Here is a 20,684-nt window from a genome sequence, read left to right as displayed (position 1 = left end):
ACTGCTACATATGCAGCCCAAGTGGGGTAACTTTGGCCAAGGTTAGCAAGCAGGGAGAGCCACAGCTGCCCTGAGAGTCTGTTAGGGCAGCTGGCAGGCACTAGCTAAGAACAGGGTAGGACCAGTGTCCAACAGCGACATCATGAGGCAGTTAAAAGTCACTGTGGAAATAATATTACTTGCCAATATTTTTTTGGTGTGGTTTGTACAGCACTGGCTGACCTAAGGGTCTGACACTTCTTCATTAATTTAATAACTCATCTAATAACAGTTCTGTGAGGGCGTCATTTTCACCCCCATTGTACAGAGCAGTAAATTGAGGCACGGAGAAGTTAAATTACTTGTTCAAGATTACACGATTATAGAATGTCTACCAGTCTGTCTCCAGAGCCCACACCCTAATCACCAGGCCTGGATGCCTCAGTAATAGTAGCTAACATTTAGTGAGCGCTTGCTGTGTGCTGTTATGTTCACTCCTCCATTAGTCTTCACTGCAATCTTTTGAGGTGGGAACTTTTTTTGTACCCATTTTACAGATGAGGAAAGAGAAGCACAGGGAAGAGAAGTAGTGGACTGATTACCGCCCATTCTCTCTCTTCTGGGATGAACACTGGACTTCATAGCTTTTGGGTGTTCTTGGAAGCTTTGGAGTGGGAAGTTCCACGAGGGGATTCTGGGCTTCAGTGAGGAACTGGAAAAACAAAGATGATGGGACAATATTGCTGCCCCCAAATCTGTGAAACCAGATCATACCAATGACAGTAGCCTCATCCCACACTTATAGAGCAGAATACGTGAAGGGTGGGGCCAGGAAATGGGAATTAAAAAAACAAGCCACAGGTGATGCTGGGGCACAGCACAGCCAGGGTTGAGAATGGCTGCCTTATTTCACGTTTCGCAGCCCCAATGAGCAGGCAGCAGGGCTTCCAGGAACTGTTTCTAGTTTTCAAATCCTCTTGATTAGAAAGAAGTGGCGTGTGGGACCTGACCAAAACTCCTGTTCCATCCTAAAGGAGGAAGATGATGGTGCTCAACAGGCAGGAGAGCGAGCAGAGGGAAGGAGCTGCTAAAGGGTTGGCACAGGGAAGCAGACACACACACACACACACACACGTCCTCATGGTCTTTGTCCGTGCGCTTTCTCTCCCCACGCTGTCTACCTGGAAAACCACCATCTCTTCTTAAAAGCAAGGAACCCTGGTGGCACAACAGTTAAGAATTTGGCTGCTAACTGAATGGCTGGAGGTTCAAATCTACCCAGTGACTCTGTGCGAGAAAAGACCTGGCAATCTACTTCCATAGATGTTTCCAAAAAACCAAACCCGTTGCAGTTGAGTCCATAGGACAGAGTAGAACTGCCCCCATAGGGTTTCCAAAGAGTGGCTGGTGGATTTGAACTGCCAACCTTTTGGTTAGCAGCTGAGCTGTTAACCACTGAGCCACCAGAGCTCCATCCGTAAACATTATAGCCTAGAATATCCTATGCGGCAGCTCTACTCTGTCACATGGGGTCACTAAGAGTTGAAAAGCCACTCGAGGGCACCTAACAACAACATTCTTAAAAGCCATACTCAAATGTCTTATTTGTGGTGACCACATCCCCAGTCTACCCTCCTCCACCTTCACATCCCCTCCTTAACCAAAGGACTGCCCCTCTGTGCACCCCTAGGCCTGCACTCTGTACAAACTTGTTAGCACCCGTCTCATCCCAGTCACTTCCGGGTAGCTCTCCCTGCAACAGGCTGAGATACACTTGCAGGCAAGGACTGGGGGTGATGCACACACTCCTCCACGCAGCAGGGTGCTTGGGACATAGTAACTCCTCAGAAAGCATTAGCTGAATGAACACAAGGGAAAGGAAGAAAGGATGAATGGAGAAAAAGAGGATAAAACCAAACCCATTGCCTTTGGGTCGATTCCGACCCGTGGTGACCCCATGTGTTACAGATGAGAACTGCTACCTGGGGTAATCTTTAGGCAACCAGATTGCCAGGCCTTTCTTCTGCAGTACCAGTGCTACGGCTGCTAACCAAGAGGCCGGCAGTTCGAATCCACCAGGTGCTCCTTGGAAACTCTATTGGGCAGTTCTACGCTGTCCTATAGGGTCGCTATGAGTCAGAATCGACTTGACGGCAGTTGGTTTTTGGTTTTACCATTCTGTGGGTTCTAACCACCAACCTCTAGGGTAACAGTTGAGCACAAACCATTTATACTACCTAGGGACCTAAGGAAGAAAGGATGAATGGAGAAAAAGGAGGCGGGCAAAACAAAAAGGGTAATCATGGAGGACGGCTAGAGAGACCTGATTTAATGCTGACTTCTTGAGAAAACGCGGCCGTCGCTCTGATCGCTGGGACAGCCAGTTCAGGTACCAACCTGGTCACCCTAGGGTTGTAGGTAGAATGGGAAGACATTTGTGGTTACCAAGAATCATCACAATCTCTGTTGATCTTCCCAACAACTCTGTGAAATAAGGTAGATATTAATAAGCCTATTTTACAGCTGAGGAACTAAGGCTCTGAATGTTAAAAAGACATGTACAAAGTCACATAGTTAGTTAGCAGAGGATGGGTCAATGCGACTTCATTGCTAGATGAAAAGTTGAAAGAGCCCTGACACCTCGTCTGATGCCAGTCTCTGGTCAGTGATGCAGCTTCCTCAAACACGTTAGAGGAGTGATGGAGCTGTGTGGAGATCGCTCAAGGAACAGGGAGCTCGCTGCAACCATTGCAACTTGGATTGGGCCGACCGAACGTTAAAATCTTTCTATGTGTCCCAGACCCAGTAGCTCAATCCACCCCTCCTGAAGGCCTATGTAAAGCAAGGCATCTGCTCCCATTTCCCCTCGGCTGACTCTGCTCTGTTGCTCCTGGTAGGCCAAGGGACATCTTCACTGAGTCTAGCCCCTGCTTCTTCCCATCATCCCTTGGAGCATTCCAGCAGAGGACAGCCAGTGCTAGGACGCTGCCTCACCCGGGACAGTGTGGGTGAGTCAGCTTGTCTATGGAGAGCCGCCTCCTGATCGGATGATAACGTCCTGTGTCACTGTCAGGAGAAAGTGGGACATTTCAGAAATTCAAAGGATCTTACTCATACGACTGCATAATAAAATAATGTACTCTGGGCCTAAGAGACGTGCCCGTGAGTTTTAAGGAAATTTTGGACCTACTAAGAAGGGAAACATACAAAACTAATTGCTTCATGCCTAGGAAGTAATGATAATAACTGACATCTTTATGACATTTATGAGTTGAAAGGCCCTCTCAGGGCTTGTTTTCAGTTTTTGCGGCTGCCGAGTTAAAAAAAAAACAAAAACCAAACTCATTGCCTTTGAGTCAATTCCGACTCATGGCAACCTCATGTAACAGAGCAGAACTGCTCCGTAGAGTTTTCTTGGCTATAATCTTCATGGAAGCGGATCACCAGGCCTCTCTTCCTTGGTGCCAGTGGGTGGGTTCGATCCGCCACCCATTAGTAGCCAAGTGCAAACTGCCCCTGCAGGGACAGTAAAGGAGGAAGGAGAGGGATAAACATTTTGTGTGTGTGAAAAAATAATAATGGGAACTGAAGTCTCTCAGCTGGTAAGGGGTATGAGTCAGAACCTGACCCCAGTCTTCTGGGTCTCAGATGAATGACTTTGCCCTGTGTGCGACAGGCCAGGGCAAGCCCTTTGGAGACCACCCAGGGATGACAGGCAGGCAGCCCTGTGCTTCAGCTCAGGCCTGAGTGCAGGCTGCTCCAGGCTGGGGTTGGTGGCAGCACTTCCAAACTTGGTACTTTATCGTGTGCGATCTTATCACAATAGGAAAAGGCAATTCAGGGGAAGAATTTCCTCGGCTCAGGGCTCCAGTGTTTCCATTGTCCGGCTTTCTTAGCTCCGGGTTTGTCCCCTGGGCTTTCCATTACTCATATCCACCAAGGCGCCTTATCACGGCTGTCTAACAGAGCTGATTTTTTTTTTTCCTCAGTCCCAGACAAACTGGAATCTTTCCACCCTTTGTGGTATGACATCATACCACAATTAGGGCTCCAAATTCTGCCACACAGGGAAGCTGCTTGCCAAGCAGTTCCCAGGAATCCAGCTCTTCCCTTCGTAAAGCCGGGGGATTTCAGGGTCACCTGCTGGTAGGTGTGATGGGGTCCTTGGAAAGCCACCTCGTGGCGGGGCTAAGAGTGGGAGTCTTCGCATATCCTGCAATCCTGCACTCTGTCCCCAACTTTTTACTTGGAAAAATTCAAACCTATAGAAACATTGAAAAACAGTATAATGAATTTACTTTGATTCACCAATTGTATTTCGTCTCATTTGCTTTCTTTCTTCTAACTCCATATACATCCATGAAAAATATATAGTTCGTTCCTGCTGACTTATTTAAAAGTTGCCAAAGTATGATTCTTTACTCCTGCATAGTTCAGCATTATATCCGAAGAATAGGATATTTTCTTATACAACCACATTATCACTCGCAAGAAATGATACAATAATATTAACTAATATATCGTACATAGTCAAATGTCCCCACTTGTCCCAATAATTCTATATAGCATCCTCCAGACAGCCTGCTTTAGCCTCCTTTAAACCAGAACGGGTCTCTGCCTTTTTTTTTGTTTTTGGTCTTTCATGACGTTGACATTTTTTAAAATCCAAGCTAGTTGTTTTGTAGACTTCCCCAGAAATTGGCTCTCTCTGACTGTTTCCTCAAAAACAGGTTCAGATGAAAATGTGTTGGCAAGAACCCGTCAGAGGTGATGCTGTATCCAGCATCAGGAGGCACATGATGTCAATGGGTCCCATTTTTCAGGGATGTCAATTTGATTGCTTGGTAAAAGTGATAGCGTCCCAGATTCACCATTGTAAAGAAACCCTTTTCCTATCATGATTACTAATCTCTGGGGTAATATTTTGAGACCATGGGATTATCCTGTCCCCCAATAACTTTTCACTCCGTGCTTTCAGCAACTTCTGGGATCTTTGCCTGTTGATTACTATGGTGGTTGCAAACTGGTGGGTCACTTTTTTAGTTTGTTTCTATTTTTAAAAGAAATGCATATTCATTATGGAAAATGGGTGAAATACTGAAATATAAAAAATATATAATTTCTATATACACACAGAGAGCAAGATAAAAATACACGCATTCATGTACAGCACATTTATTTATGAATTTCCTCTTTCCAAATGATTATGTGGATTTTATTTGGGGGGACACATATGTATTTATATCTTTCTTCAGTTTTTTTTTCAGTTTGTTTTGCCTAATTATAAAATATATCCTACTGTAATTGAAAAAGTTTATCAAGTACCAAAAAGCCTTTCAAAGGATGAATTTCATAAACATATCTCTGACAAAGTTCTGCATATATTCTTTTTCATATTGCCCCTTTCTTATTCATACTAAGACCTCTAAGAAATTACATCATTTTTTTTATTTCTTCCTGTCCTGCTTTTATTTATTTATTTTAATCATTTTTATTTTGGCTACTTGACCTCTAAGCTGAAACAGCCTCTGAGCATCAACTTTTTTTTTTTAATTTTATTTATTTTGTTGCTGTTGTTGAGAATATACATAAGAAAACATACAACCAGTTCAACAGTTTCTACACATACCATTTAGTGACACTGATCACATTCTTTGAGTTGTGCCATCATTCTCACCCTCCTTTTCTGACTTGTTCCTCCTCCATTAACGTAAACTCACTGCCCCCTAAGGCTCCTATCTAATCTTTCGGGTTGCTGTTGTGCATTTGATCCTGTACTGATAGATCTTAAAAGAGCATAATGTTCAAGGCAGACATTTTTTATTAGTTTAAGGTAAACTATCCCTTAGTTTTAAGAAGACTTCAGGAGCTACTTTTGGTCTAAGGTTTAAGGGTATCTCAGGGCAATAATTTCAGGGGTTCATCTAACTTTCATGGCTCCAGGAAATCTGGAGCCCATGAGAATTTGGAATTCTGTTCTGCACTTTCCCCCTTTTGATCAGGGTTCTGCTATAGCATCTGAGCAAAATGCTGCCCTGCTTTTAAAAAGCAACATGGCTGTAGTATTTTCCCAGGGGCTCTCTCCTGACTATTTTCCTTGGTTTGGGAAGAGTTTCTATCTGGGTCCACATTACCGTTCTCTGGTCTGGTGGGACGTAGTTGGCAATGAACTAGAACTACAGCAGTTGTTTGAGCCCAGGGGCTTCTTTTGAAATAAAAGATATCTATGCTGCGAATTTTAAAGGAAAAGGAATTACAGGAGGAGATACTTTTTAATTGGGGAGTATATTTAACTGTGTCCACAGTAAAAAAATAAATAAATAAAACAACTTACTACTACAAGAATACACAGAATTCCTTTACGGTGGACTCTAATCACTTGCAAGACTCTTCCGATCTTATGGGTGGGCTAAATACATTGTTGTTGCTAGTTGCCCTCAAATCGATTCCAACTATATATACATATACAGACTTTTTTTCCCCTTGATACATGCTCTCTTGTGTTCCACCCTTGCTATATGACATTAGCTTTTTTAATTTTTTTTTTTTTTTTAAACCCTGTTTGGGGAAATTCATGGTGTGAGAATGGGAAAACCACTCTGGCATTAAACTAGATGATCTCAACGTATTTCAGGTGTGTTCTTCAGTCTATCGTTCACTGATTTTTTGTTTGTTTAATGGCAAAACACCATTTCTTCATTAAAGTATAATGTTTATTTAGCCTTTTCCCAACAATGGAGTTTTGGGGCTTCGTCTTTGTTTTTGGTCTATTCTGAACAGTTTTATGAGAACGTCATACAAATAAATCAGTTTAAAAAATAATTTCCTTAGGGCAGTGTTTCTCAAAGGATGTTCCTGGATCATCTGTAACAGAGTCACTTGAGGAGCTTGTTAAAGAACCCCAGCCCCTGCCCAGACCTTGGAACTCACCAGGGGTGGAACCTAGAAACCTATATTCGAACGGGGAGCACAAATACCAAAGCTTTACGATATACATGGTCCACAAAGTAGGACTGGCGCGTCAGAAGGTAAAAATCTATTGAATGACTCTTTTCGCGCATGCCCAGGTTGTTCTTGGGAAAGATCGTGGCTGGCAGCAGCAGCAGCAACAGTGTATGAGGGTTCTTGTTCTAGTTGTGGGTTTAGGAAATCTCTCAGACATGCATTGGAGACACTCCAAGCGCTAAGGCACCTGGAGGAGGAGAAGCAGAAGGATGAAGGGACAGCAAGTCTAGAGCAGACGTGAGATGGAGGGGCTAGACTCAGAGGCAGGGTTCCAGTTGAGGAATAACGGGATATCCACAGTGACCTGCAGGATATGAAGACACTTCTGAATACACCGTTTCCAGTACACCGGTGGCCCCGTCCTAACTACTGTGCCTCATGAGCGTGTGCTCAGTGCTTTTGTTAAAGGAAAAAAAAAAAAAAAGGTAAAATATTTTAACGTTATGCCTGGAAAACATGTTTGGTATCAAACCTAATGAAGAAACCTAAAACTAAACAGTTAAAATTGGCTGCCTCAAAAAAAAAAAAAAAAAAAGCTGCTGAGAAGCGGGACTGTTGAGGGCGGAGAGGAGGAAAAGGGTAATGTTTATCCTCGTAAACCTTTCGGTATAATTATCTTTTCTAAACCACACACCTGCACTATTTTTTTTAATTTATTTTATTGTGCTTTAGGTGAAAGTTTACAGCTTGTTACTTTCTTGTTAAAAAATTTACACACATATATTACACATATTATTTTGTAACATCTACTGCAAACCCCACCATGTGACAGCACTCTCCCTCTTTCACCCCCAGGTCCTCTTTGTCCGAAAGGTGGGCCTTGGGAGTGGCTGCAGTTCCCAGTTGGCTGAGTGTCGGGGAGTCATGTCTCGGGGTTCCTCCAGCTGTATCTGCAATATTTTTACCTCAACAAATACCTGTAATGCATTTAAAAACAAAGAAGAGAACGGTCTACAGTACACCAAAGAGGCTGTTGCGCTACGAACCGTAAAAAAACACCCGTAAAAAATCGCCTTAAGAAAACCACCCTTGAAAAACGGAGACTACCGGGCAGCCACGTGCAGCTTCCGGGAAACCCGGAAGTAACGGCGGCGAATCGGCCTTCCCCGAGGGGTTGGAGGCGGTGAGCGCGACTCGCGCTGCTCGCGAGAGGGCAGCTGAGAAGTGCGCATGCGCTCAGCTGCCCGGTGCTTCCCGGAAGTACCTGGACGGTGGAGGTTAAGGTAATGGAGCGCTGTGGCTTCTCTGAGAGCTGGGGTTTAATTCTCAGCAGTTTGGACGGCGGGGTTCCCCCGCGGCTCTAGGAGGCTACTTAATATCCCGCCGGGACGACCTAGGATGACTCTGGGTATTGAAGAGGGTGTGGTGTCAGTGACCGCGGAGAGGGACCAAGCCCGCTGCCATCACCGCTGAGGACGAGGGACGAGCCGCCAATACTGGCAGCTCATGGAAAGTTTCCAACGGAATTATGTTGAGTTCGCCAAGCGACAGACTAATTGAAGAAGTCAGCGCGCTGTTTAATGAAGTGTCCCGCTCAAAAGCAGCCCTGGATGCTCGGTGCCTTGTTCGGCTTTCAGAGTTAAAGAAAAAACAAATGTACTCTGAATCATTGGATCTAGCACCATTCCTTGAATTTCTTCTCTAAGACGGCCCTTCTAACCTGATGGCCTTTGGAATTATACCCGGCAGGCATGTGCAGACTTCTTGAGGAGACATCTTCCTCAACTTTGCACTCCGTCTTGGGTTCTTTCAAGACAGAACCTCCTTTGCCAAAGCGTCGACTGTAAAATCAAGTCGAAGAAAGTAGGGCTGTACTTGCATAATTGGAAAATGTGAAAGAGGATGATCAAGAAGGCACAGAAAAAGACGTGGAGAGGATATCCGAAGTGTTGGAGAATTATTTTGAGACATTCCTAAGACCCCACTGTCCTTTTCCTTAGTGATTGACCCAGATTCTCTCTTGCACAGTAGAAAATATTTTTCATGCCCTTCTCTGTCCGAGATGGTTTAGCAAGGAATGAGGCTTGGCCAAAATAAACTGCCAGTAAAAAAGCCTGTCAGTATTAATGAACGAAGTGAGGGAAGTGGCCAGGATCACCAACTTTGGAAACGTTGAGTCGATTCCAACTCATAGTGACCCTGTAGGACAAAGAACTGCCCCTTAGGGTTTCCAAGGAGCACCTGGTAGATTTGAACTGCTGACTTTTCGGTTAGCAACCATAGCACTTAACCACTGTGCCACCAGGGTTTCCTCAGAACTGGAGGGAATCTGCAACATTTTAAAATGTCTAATGCTGTGGTCTCTTCCTGTCACAGCAAGTTGGGTTCTTAGTCAAAAGTGATTTTTATATTTTCTAAAATGTCTTAAATGGATAGCAAAATCCAAATAAAGAACTGTGTATTATATAGTGAAAACTATTTTCAAGGTACATCTTAAGTTTGTCCTAATATAATCTCTCTTGAGAGTTTATAAAGATGTCACAGAAGCAGAAATTCACTGGCATAGTCATAAAAGGGAAACAAGAAAAGAAATCTGGCCTTTCATTTTACAGATGAGACTAACCCAAAAAGGCAAATAACTTGACAGAGATCACACTGAGTTCAGTGGCAGACCTGGGAGCTGGACCTTGGCCCAGTGCCTCCTTACAGAGGGTCTCATACCCCACTGAAACAATCATGATGGGCGTGTGTCATGAGATGATGCTCGTAAATCTCGTTAGCATTCTGAAGTACCCAAACAGGCTTTTAAGGAAATGTTATTGATCAGAGCTCTCCTTAAATGATACAGACTTCTTTAGGAGATGGGGAAATCCCTTTCTGTGGAAAAGCTTAAGGACTGGATAATCACTTAATTGGAGTTAACAAGGGGATTCAAACCTCTGGTGTCCCCTCCATTTAATGATCTTATGTGAATGGCCACTTCTGTCAGGATCCAACCATCTGTGGGTCTGATTCTTTGAATTGGTCACTATCTTTTAGTGTAAATGTGGCAATACTGTGACTAAGTAGAGGGAAGAAGAAAACTAATCTCTGAAGTCTACCTTGAGTTGAATATTTTGTTATGTACTTTCATATGTATCACATAGTTTCACAGTAAGTTTTCTAGGTATTATTCTTAGTTTGCCTCAGGATTTCAGAAAGGTTAGGTAACATACCCCAAACCAGGAAGATAAAAGGAAGCACAACCAAGACTATATTGTACCATCTTATCTCCAGATGAGTGCTCCCCAGGCCCTCCCCAGAATAGGTGACCCCTTGCACTGCTCAGTGGACTCCTATTGCCCTCCCAGCCTGATTAACAGCTAAAGCTGAAACAGGCCCAGGGCAAGGACTCCTACTAGGAGAAAGGCATCCTGGTTGATAGCTCTTCACAAAGGCTCCAGAGTTCCAGAGCTTTGCTTATGGGTCGATTCTAATTAAACAATGAGGTCAAACTTTGCTCCCCAAACCCCCAGTTTGATGATCCACTCTGGATGAAGAGACTTGGGACTCAGCTTTGAGACAAGCTGGGACCGGGAGGATAGGAACTGGTTGGTGAAGGGAGGAGGCTGGAAGGATGGAATCTAAGGAGACAGTATCTGGGACTCAAGTAGTTGCGCTGCTCAAAGTCAGCAAGATGGTCTTGTGTGAATGGCTATTCTTATCAGGATCCAACAAATGCAGTGTCCCAGGGAGCTTGTTCCATCCTCCCCTTGAGGGAGGCAGATGTGTCAAAGGTTAACTCCAGAGATGTCAATCCATGCCTTCTGCTTTCCTAAAGGTGGGATGAGCCCTCCCGCCCTGATGTTGCCTTTGAATACCCTTTAGATTAAACATACCCTGTCCCCATGTTCATTCTGAACCCATGACTGTACTTCTACTTCCTGAAAAACTGTGGCCACAGGGGTGAAGAACTCATCTATCAGCTGTGGCCTACCTGAGACAAGTCAGTCTCCTTCTAGTCCAGTTCTTCTACAGCTACGTTGGCCACAGAGTTAAGCACCAACTCCCTAGCCTCCACAGCCTGGCTCTTTGCCTCTCCTCCATCCCCTACAGCACCACCCTCTCCAGCCACATCAGATTCTTCCTTCCCTGGCTAGATTCCACCCTTCTCTGCCTCCAACCCTCTAAGCCATTTTATCTATTAGAATGCCCTTCTCCTTCCTCTGGCCCAGCCAAATCTTCCTCTTCCCTTGAAGTACAGCTTCGATGATTAAGATCACAGAACCAAGTTGACTTAGGATGCTTCCTTTTACAGGACAACCAGGGACCAAAGCAGTTGGCAGTCCCTTCTTCATGCTACTGGGACTTGCGCTCCCCTTAGGAGAAAGTAGGCAGCTACAGCTGAGTCACACAGGCTGATGTGGGCCAGCTAGAACCAGAACTGTGTTTCTTTTTCCCAATTCTCCTTGTGGCTGACTTCTATGACTTTGCTGGGATTTAGACTTATTACTGTGCTCCACAGTGAGATACTTTAATTCATTCAATAAAGATTTAATCACTCCAGTGTTTCTTCTCACCTTAGCCCCATTCCCTCCACCCTTCCCCTCACCCATGGTCACACTATCAAAATAACAATCCTAAGATGGGGATGCTGTGCTTGAACTTAACCTCCCACTATATCTCTTACCCTCTGCATGCTTTCAGTTACCTTCTGAAGCATACAGTACCCTTCACCTGCAAACCCTATCCCAGCACACACCCCAGGCAGATTGGAGAAAGTCCTGGTACCTAGAGCAATTGGCCTGCTTACCCTTGCAACACCAGTGACCTCAGAAACCCTTGGTTGATCAAAGCAGTCCTAACTACAACTTCCAGTAGAGGGTTGCTGGGTACATGCCCAGGCCCCAGCACAAGGACCTACCCCTCTCATCTCTTCAATTAGCCAGGTTTTGTGGAATGGGGCTTTGCTGAGATACACACTAGATTTGCTAGATGAACTCATGCCTGGCACAAGCAGGTATTCAGGATATGCTTCAGTCTACAGAGAAAAAAGGAAAAGAGGGTCCAGTGTCCTTGAGATGAAGATTTATCTTTACAATGCAAGAGTGGTCTGTGAACTTCAGAATCTTCAGAACAAATTTAGTATATCCAGGTCTGTCCACAGGACCCAGAGTCTTGGCTCTGCTTTGAGCCATGATGCAGACCAGCCAAGCTCAGTGAGAGCTCTTCGTTCCTCACTCTCCTGAGAAGCCCTTCCAGCAGCTTAAATTCCTGCTACAGTGCCACTGCAGGTTGCTCCCTGCTCCGTTCCTGACAAATGCCTGACCTTGAGCTCTGTGCTGATGGGCTGGCTCCAGAAGGTGTTAATCATCAGAGGTCAAGTCCACTGGCTCATGGAGCCCCTATGGACCTGGGATCTGGGCATCTCCATGTTGTCTTTGTTCCTTTCAAGGTTAACATCTTCAGGGTCCCACTGTGAAGAAAAGACAAACAGTACCTTCATAGAATGGACCTTTCCCATGTCTTACAATCCCCACCCCCAAACAACAGCTTCAATCCTGGCTCTTTTGGCCCAGGTACAAACATGGACAAACAGGTAAGGACAGGTTAACTAGGCCTATGTTTCTAGGACATAAGGAGGCAACTGTAACTTTAAATTCAAAGAATTAATGAAGAGCCACATGGAGCAGACCAGCCCCACTTTCCTTCCTACCCTGTTTTCCCACTGTTCCCTGCCTCCACCAAGTCCTTCTCTAGTGGGACTGAGTCATGTTCCTTTTATCCTGAGAAGTCCCTCCTCTCTGCCTAACTCACTCCTGGAAAAGATTAGGCAAACTCAACTGTTCTTTATGGCTCAGACAAGTGCCTCTTCCTCTAGGAAGCCTCCCTTGATTGCTTTATCCTGCTGAGTTCTCACCCTGCTTCTTTGTACTACCTATGCCATGCCTCTGCAGCTGAGCACAGACAGCTCAGGCCTTTCTCTGGGTGTCTTCCTTGTCTACTGACGTGCTGAAAACCAGATGTAATTGTGCACTATTATAGATCAGTAAGTAAGCACAAGTAATCCCATGTATATCTTGCTTATTGGCTAATCCATCCCTGTTGGGCAGACATGTCAAAAATGAACACTGAAAACCTAATTCAGAGTTGTGGTCAGTGCCAGTGAATATTTCATTGCTGTGACTCAGATGAGTGTGAAAAATCAAAATTTGTAGGGATAAGAGTAGAAAGTTAAAAAATGTGGGCACATGAGCACTGATGAAGCTGTTTGCAGAATCTTCCTATTGTTCCAATATGGCGGGCGAGAGAGAACTTTACCTGCGGTCAAGGGGATCCTTCGTGTTTCCTTTGGAATTCCAGCCATGGAGGCAAGTGAGGATTGGGCTCAAGTCTCCTTCTGCCACTAGCTTACACTGCAACCTTTCAATCCCTTGGGCCTCAGTTTCCCCGTGTGTAAGTTGTGGCACTGGATCAGCAACTAGGTAGTAAGTTGCTTCCATTTCTGAGTTTCTATGACTGATGATTCTGAGTTACAAGGTCACATCTGACAATATCGAAAGATCCAGGAAACAATGAGCAAAAGCTGTGTAAAATATGTCAACCTGGGCCACAACAGAAGGATCTGTCTGGGCAAGAAAACAGACCTGGGCGTGGACATGTACTCCAAGATCCGCTTCACCAGCTGCTCAAACTTAAGCTGAATGAAACAGTCCAGTCATTAGAGGTCCCAGATAAGGTCTTCAGGGCTCCCTGGGCCACCCACCAGTAACACCCACACCATGTCAGTTATAAAACACAAATTCTGAACCCAAAACAAACTCAATTTACTGATAACTGAGTTCTGCTACTAAATTGATAGCAATTTACTGATAACTGAGTTCTACTACTTAGTGAATAAAAAATGCATCTGTTTAAAAGGCTGCCTCATCCCCAGTGAGCCTGCAGGCCAGGAAATGAGCTGATTTGGTCCAGCAGCTCAGCGGCCCCCTGTACCTGTTCCGGGCTGTGCCAGCCAGTTCTGGGGCTAACTTCTCATCTGCTTGTCGTGGCTGATCTTGCTGGACACCTCTCACCAAATTCCTTCCTGACATTATCAAAGATTCCAAGTAAGAAGGCTGGTCTGGCTCCTCAGCCTACGTGACTCAACTTGCCCAGTGGCAAAACTAGGGGCCTGTCTTGTTCTCTGAGGACAGACAGTGTGCGTTTTGAGGAATGCTGTTTCGAAGCTGAAGGTGGCATTCTAGATCACAATTCTAGGACGGTGCCCTGGACCAACCACACTAGAAGCACCCAGGCTGCTCCTTAGAAAGGCCGATGCCAGGAGCCCCCCCTAGCCCCTATCTGTGGGTGGGAACCTAAGGTTTGGCATTTTAACAGGCTCCTAGGACGACTCCTGTTGTTGCTGCTTGTTGCCATGGAGTTGGCTCTGACTCATGGCGACCTTGTGTGTAACAGAACGAAGCATGCCATCCTAATGATCAGTGTGATTCCTCGATATCCTGATGTTTGAGAACCACTGCTCTAGCTCCCCACGTGGCTGCCTAAGAGTGATCCTTCTAGTCCTACCCAATTCAGCTGCTTGCAAACAGAAACACCTGCCACCCTAATCAAGCAAGCTATTTGAAGTGGTTTACGCTTCACAAAACATTTTAAATCTCTTTGTTCCGAATCCCCAGAATAATGTGTTTTAAAACTTCATGTGAAGTTATTAAAAGCATTGCTGGCGTCCAGACATAAAGACAACTGGAGAAAAGATGATCTACTCTTTTATCAGAAACAATCCTGGGAGATGACAGCCATAGGTTGTCATAAAATGCGCTCATCTGTCACTTGGAGGCAAGGGCAGCAGGGAGACAGCAGCCAGCTGCCCAGGGCCACAGAACAACAATGTTTGGGAATGCTGATTTCAGCAACTACTGCAGCCCCTCCCAGCACTGCTACCATTACTGGCCCTGCAGTTATTCAGCCTGTTCATAACTTTTGTTCCAAACCATGTCTCTTCTTTGGGTTATGCATCTTCTCTGAATCCCGACTTGATGACTGGGCTTATCTGAACACCCCCAAAGCAGAAAGAATTCTAACTTGAGAGAGCTCTGAAAAGTCCACTGACCCTCAGGCTTCCCTCTTGTTTTTACATTCTTTTTATCTAAAATAATTAGCATGGGTCAAGCCATCCCCAAAAACAAACCTATTGCCTTCAAGTCAATTCCAACTCATAGAGACCCTACAGGACAGAGTAGAACTGCCCCATAGAGTTTCCAAGGAGTGCCTAGTGAATTCAAACTACCAACCTTTTGGTTAGCAGCTGTAGCTCTTAACCACTATGCCACCACTCAGGGGTTCTAATAAAAAGAGGAACTGACTCTCCTCCTTCCTCTGTTACTCCAGGCAAACAGAGGCCAGCTGTTGTGCCTTAGATGGCCATTTGCAAGCTTTTAAGAGCCCAGGCACTACACAATAAACTAAGGAGGTAGAACAGAAGCACTAAATATTAGGTCAGTTAACTGAGATGTCCCTTGAAACCTTGACCCTGAACCTCCAAACCAAGGAACCAAATCTCATGAGGTGTTTGGTTGTATATAAGCAGTCTCAACAGCTGCTCTTTTTTTTTTTTTTTTTTGGCATTTTTGTAAAAATATCTGTCACATGGCTTTTGCCAATTCAACTTTTTACAGATGTACAACTTAATGACAGCAATTACACTAATTGGCTGTGCAGCGCTACCCTTAATCAATGTGATTAACAGAAAAACCAGGAGGAAATGGAATGTGTGGCTGATTTCCTGCCTTCTTTGCCATGTGACCAGAAGAACTGGGTGGTGCCTGGCTACCATTACTGAACATTTTAATCAAATATTCCATAGAAGAATCCTGATCAAAAGGGGGAAAAATGAGGAACAGAATTCAAATTCTCATGGAATCTAGACTTTCTGGAGCCATGGAGGCTGGATGAATCCCCAAAACTACTGCCCTGAGTTAATTTTTAAACCTTAAACCAAATATATGCCCTGAAATCTTCTTGAAACAAAAAAAATAGTTTAGCTTAATTAGTAAAGAATGTCTGCCTTGAGCATGATGGTCTTTGAAAATCTATCTATATGGGATCAAACTGACAACAGCAATTTGAAAGACTGGATAGGAAACTTGGGGGCAGTGAGTTTACGTACATCTACAGCTCAGAGAAGGAAGGCGAGAATGGTCGCACAACCCAAAGAATGTAATCAATGTCACTGAATTGTACAGGTGGAAGCTGTTGAATTGGTGTATGTCCTGTTGTGTATATTCTCAACAACAATAACAAAAAATAAATTAAAAAAAAAAAGCATGCAATATGAAACCAGTATTTCAAAAGGTAAAACAGCCCAGTCATCTCCAAAGATCTCTATTGCTTCTCAAGGTCTTGAACAAGTCACAATAAAAGATTCCAAACAAACAAACAAAGGAAAAAAGGAACGGGAATCAAGCCACAGGAAGTCTCTCTTGGAACAGAGAGACATCATGATGGTCCATACCTGCTCTGAGTTTAGGGCCTCCCAATACTTCTGCTGCAGAATAAAAACAGAGATGGAAAAATCGTTGGACAGATTTTTATCACCATCAGGGAGCACAGCAGAGCTCAGTGCCAGCCAGTTAGCCAGGAGACAGGCCCTGAGATGTTATTGTGCGGCTCTGGAATGGCTGACTTCAGCAGGCAGGCAGGTAGGCAGGCAGGTAGCAGTTAGATGATGAAAAGGCAATTATGATAATTATGACCGGCTGCAGGTCCTTGGGAAAATTACAATCTATACGCATTTTAAAATAACTATTATTTTTTTATTATTAGGATTGTTATGGATTGAATTATGTCTCCCAAAAATATGTGTTGTAAATCCTACCCTCTATGCCTGTGGTTATAATCCCCTTGGGAATGGGTTGTCTTGGTTATGTTAATGAGGCGGGATTAGGGTAGAGTGTGTCATAAGTCAGTCTCTTTTGAGATATAAAAGAGATTAAAACAAGCAAGCAAAATAAGCAGATATGGGGGAAGAGAGACATCAAGCCACAGGGAGATCCCAGGAGCAAAAGCTCAAAAAGACAAGGACCTTCCTCCAGAGCTGACAGAGAAAGAATTCCCCTAGAGCTAGCACTCTGAATTTAGACTTCTAGCCTCCTAACTGTGAGAAAATAAATTTCTGTTTGCTAAAGCCACTCATTTGTGGTATTTCTGTTAAACAGCACTAGATAACCAAGGCAAGAAGTAATAATAATACATCTCCCATTTAATAACCAAATGGCTGACATGACTAAACTCAAATCCATAAAACTAAGGACGAGAGATGCAAAAAAATTCTCACCTTGCCAATATGCTACCAGCCAAGATTTAAGATCTATTCTGAAGTACAGCACTGTCAGTGATAGGATAATAGCCATATGCCCACAAGGTAGACTGGTTAATACAACTATTATTCAAATTTATGTACCAACCACTAATGCCAAAGATGAACAGATTGAAGATTTTTTTTTTTTAACCAACCTCTGCAGTTTAAAATCGATGGAACATGAAATCAAGATGCACTGATAATTACAGGTGATTGGAATGTGAAAGTGGGAAACGAAGAAGAAGGATCACTAGTTGGAAAATATGGCCTCGGTGAATGGAAGCGATGCCAATGATCACATGGTAGAACTTTGCAAGACCAATGACCTATTCATTGGAAATACCTTTTTTCAACAACACAAAGGACAACTATACACATGGACCTCACCAGATGGAATACACAGGAATCACATAGACTACATCTGTGGCAATAGATGGTGGAGAAGTTCAATGTCATCAGTCGGAACGAGGCCAGAGGCTGACTGTGAAAAAAAACAGACCGTCAATTGCTCATATGCAAGTTCAAGTTGAAGCCGAAGAAAATTAAAACAAGTCCATGAAAGCCAAAATATGACCTTGAATATATCCCACCTGAATTTGGAGATAGTCTCAAGAATAGATTTGACCCATTGAACACTAATGACCAAGGACATCGTATATGAAGAAATTAAAATGTCATTAAAAAGACAGGAAAGAGAAAAGACCAAAATGGATGTCAGAAGACACTCTGAAACTTGCTGTTGAATGTCGAGTAGGTAAAGCAAAAGAAAGAAATGATGAAGTCAAAGAGCTGAACATAAGATTTCAAAGGGTAGCGGGAGAAGACAAAGTATTATAATGACATGTGCAAAGACCTGGAGTTAGAAAACCAAAAGAGAAGAACATGCTTGGCATTACTCAAGCAGGAAGAACTGAAGAAAAAATTCAAGCCTCGAGTTGCAATTTCGAAGGATTTTATAGGCAAAATATTGAATGACACAAGAAGCATCAAAAGAAGATGGAAGGAATACACAGAGTCATTGTACCAAAAAGAATTGGTCAACATTCAACCATTTCGGAAGGCAGCATATGATGAAGAGCCAATGGTACCGAAGGAAGAAGTTCAAGCTGTGTTAAAGGCATTTGGCAAAAAACAAGGTTGCAGGAATTGATGGAATACCAATTGAGATGTTTCAACAAATGGATGCAGCACTTGAGGTGCTCACTTGTCTGTGCCAAGAAATTTGGACGACAGCTACCTGGTGGTAAACTGTCTGAAAGAGGTCCGTATTCATGCCCATTTCAAAGAAAGGCAATCCATCAGAACGTGGAAAATATTGAACAATATCAATATCACACGCAAGTAAAATTTTGCTGAAAACCCAACCCAGTGCCGTCGAGGCGATTCTGACTCATAAATTAAAAAAAAAATTTTGCTGAAGATCATTCAAAAATGATGGTAGCACTACATCGACCGGGAACTGCCTGAAATTCAAGCTGGATTCAGAAGGGGACGTGGAAGGAAGGATATCATTGCTAACGTTAGATGGATCCTGGCTGAAAACACAGAATACCAGAAAGATGTTTACCTGTGTTTTATTGACTATGCAAAGGCATTCAACTCTGTGGATCATAACAGAGTATGGATAACATTTTGAAGAATGGGAATTCCAGAACACTTAATTGTGCTCATGTGTAAATTTACATAGACTAGAGGCAGTCGTTTGAACAGAATAAGGGGATACTTCATGGTTTAAAATCAGGAAAGTTGTGCGCCAGAGCTGTATCCTTTCACCATACTTATTCAATCTGTACGCTGAGCAAATAATCCAAGAAACTGGACTATATGAAGAAGACCACAGCATCAAAATTGGAGGAACTCATTAAACAACCTGCAATATGCAGATGACACAACCTTACTTAAAGTAAAGAGGACTTGAAGCACTTACTGATGAAGATCTGAGACCAGAGCCTTCAATATTAATTATCCCTCAACATAGGGAAAACAAAAATCCTCACAACTGGACCAATAAGCAACATCAGGATAAATGGAGAAAGATTGAAGTTGTCAAGGATTTCATTTTACTTGGATCCACAATCAACACCCATGGAAGCGGCAGTCAAGAAATGAAAAGATGCATTGCATTGGGCAAATCTGTTGCAAAAGACCTCTTTAAAGTGTTAAAAAGCAAAGATGTCACCTTGAAGACTAAGGTGCGCCTGACCCAAGCCATGGTGTTTTCAGTCGCCTCATATGCATATGAAAGCTGGACAATGAAAAAGGAAGACTGAAGAAGAACTGACGCTTTTGAATTGTGGTGTTGGCGAAGAATATTGAACATAACACGGACTGCCACAAGAATGAACAAATCTGTCTTGGAAGAAGTACAGGCAGAATGCTCCTTAGAAGCAAGGATGGCGAGACTATATCTCACATATTTTGGACTTGTTATCAGGAGGGATGAGTCCCTGGAGAAGGACATCATGCTTGGTAAAGTAGAGGGTCAATGAAAAAGAGGAAGTCCCTCAACAAGATGGATTAACACAGTGGCTGCAACAGTCAGCTGAAGCAGAACAACGATTGTGAGGATGGCGCAGGACTGGGCAGTGCTTCGTTCTGTTGTACACAGGGTTGCTATGAGTCAGGACCGACTTGATGGTCGCTAACAACAACATATGCATGCAAAAGCTAGACAATGAGAAAGGAAGCAAGAAGAATTGATGCACTTGAATTATGGGGTTAGTGAAGAATATTGAAAACACCATGGCCTGCCAGAAGGATGAACAAATCTGTCTTGGAAGAAGTACACTCCTTAGAAGCGAGGATGGCAAGACTTTATCTGACATACTTTGGACATGTTATCAGGAAGGACTGGTCCCTGGAGAATGACATCATGCTTGGTAAGATAGAGGGTCAGTGAAAAAGAGAAAGACCCTCGATGAGATGGATTGACACAGTGGCTGCAACAATGGGCTCAAGCATAGCAATGATTGAGGATGGCGCAGCACCAGGCAGTGTTTCATTCTGTTGTCATTATGAGTGTGAACCAACTCAAAGGCACCTAACAACAGCAACAGAGTCCCACAACTGGATTGAAACGAAACCAGGAAACTTCAGCTTCACAAGTGGTTAAAAATTTGAGGAGAGTGCCCTCTAGTGGAGGTAGTGGTCAGGATTTCTTTTTAAAATTACTTTTAAACCAACGGAAACCCTGGCGGTGTAGTGGTTAAGTGCTAAGCCTCCTAACCAAAAGGTCAGCAGTTTGAATCCACCAGCTGCTCCTCAGAAACCCTACTCTGTCCTATAGGGTCGCTGTGAGTCGGAATCGACTGGTTGGCAACAGTTTTTTTTTTTTTTTTTAAACCAATGATTACAACGTGCCTAAGGAGTAAAATTAACTCCAATCTTTGTAACTGAGGTGTCCCTCACCTCAGCCCCCCAA

The 20,684-nt window shown here is 43.7% G+C and overlaps 1 protein-coding gene across 1 annotated transcript in view; it reads right to left on the bottom strand.

Moving 5' to 3' along the window:
- Positions 1-10,065: 10,065 nt before the first annotated feature.
- TMEM44 (transmembrane protein 44) overlaps positions 10,066-20,684 on the bottom strand; it is a 46,615-nt gene continuing 35,996 nt past the window's right edge. Inside the window, 3 exon segments of the mRNA XM_049879993.1 lie at positions 10,066-12,301; positions 12,304-12,379; positions 16,418-16,450. Of these exon segments, the coding sequence (XP_049735950.1) occupies positions 12,270-12,301; positions 12,304-12,379; positions 16,418-16,450 (141 nt within the window). The 3' untranslated portion in view covers positions 10,066-12,269.

The sequence above is a fragment of the Elephas maximus genome, chromosome 1, assembly GCF_024166365.1.
Source record: "Elephas maximus indicus isolate mEleMax1 chromosome 1, mEleMax1 primary haplotype, whole genome shotgun sequence".
Lineage (NCBI taxonomy): Eukaryota > Metazoa > Chordata > Mammalia > Proboscidea > Elephantidae > Elephas > Elephas maximus.
Note: the sequence above shows the minus strand (reverse complement) of the source record. Positions and strands in the feature narration are given on the sequence as shown.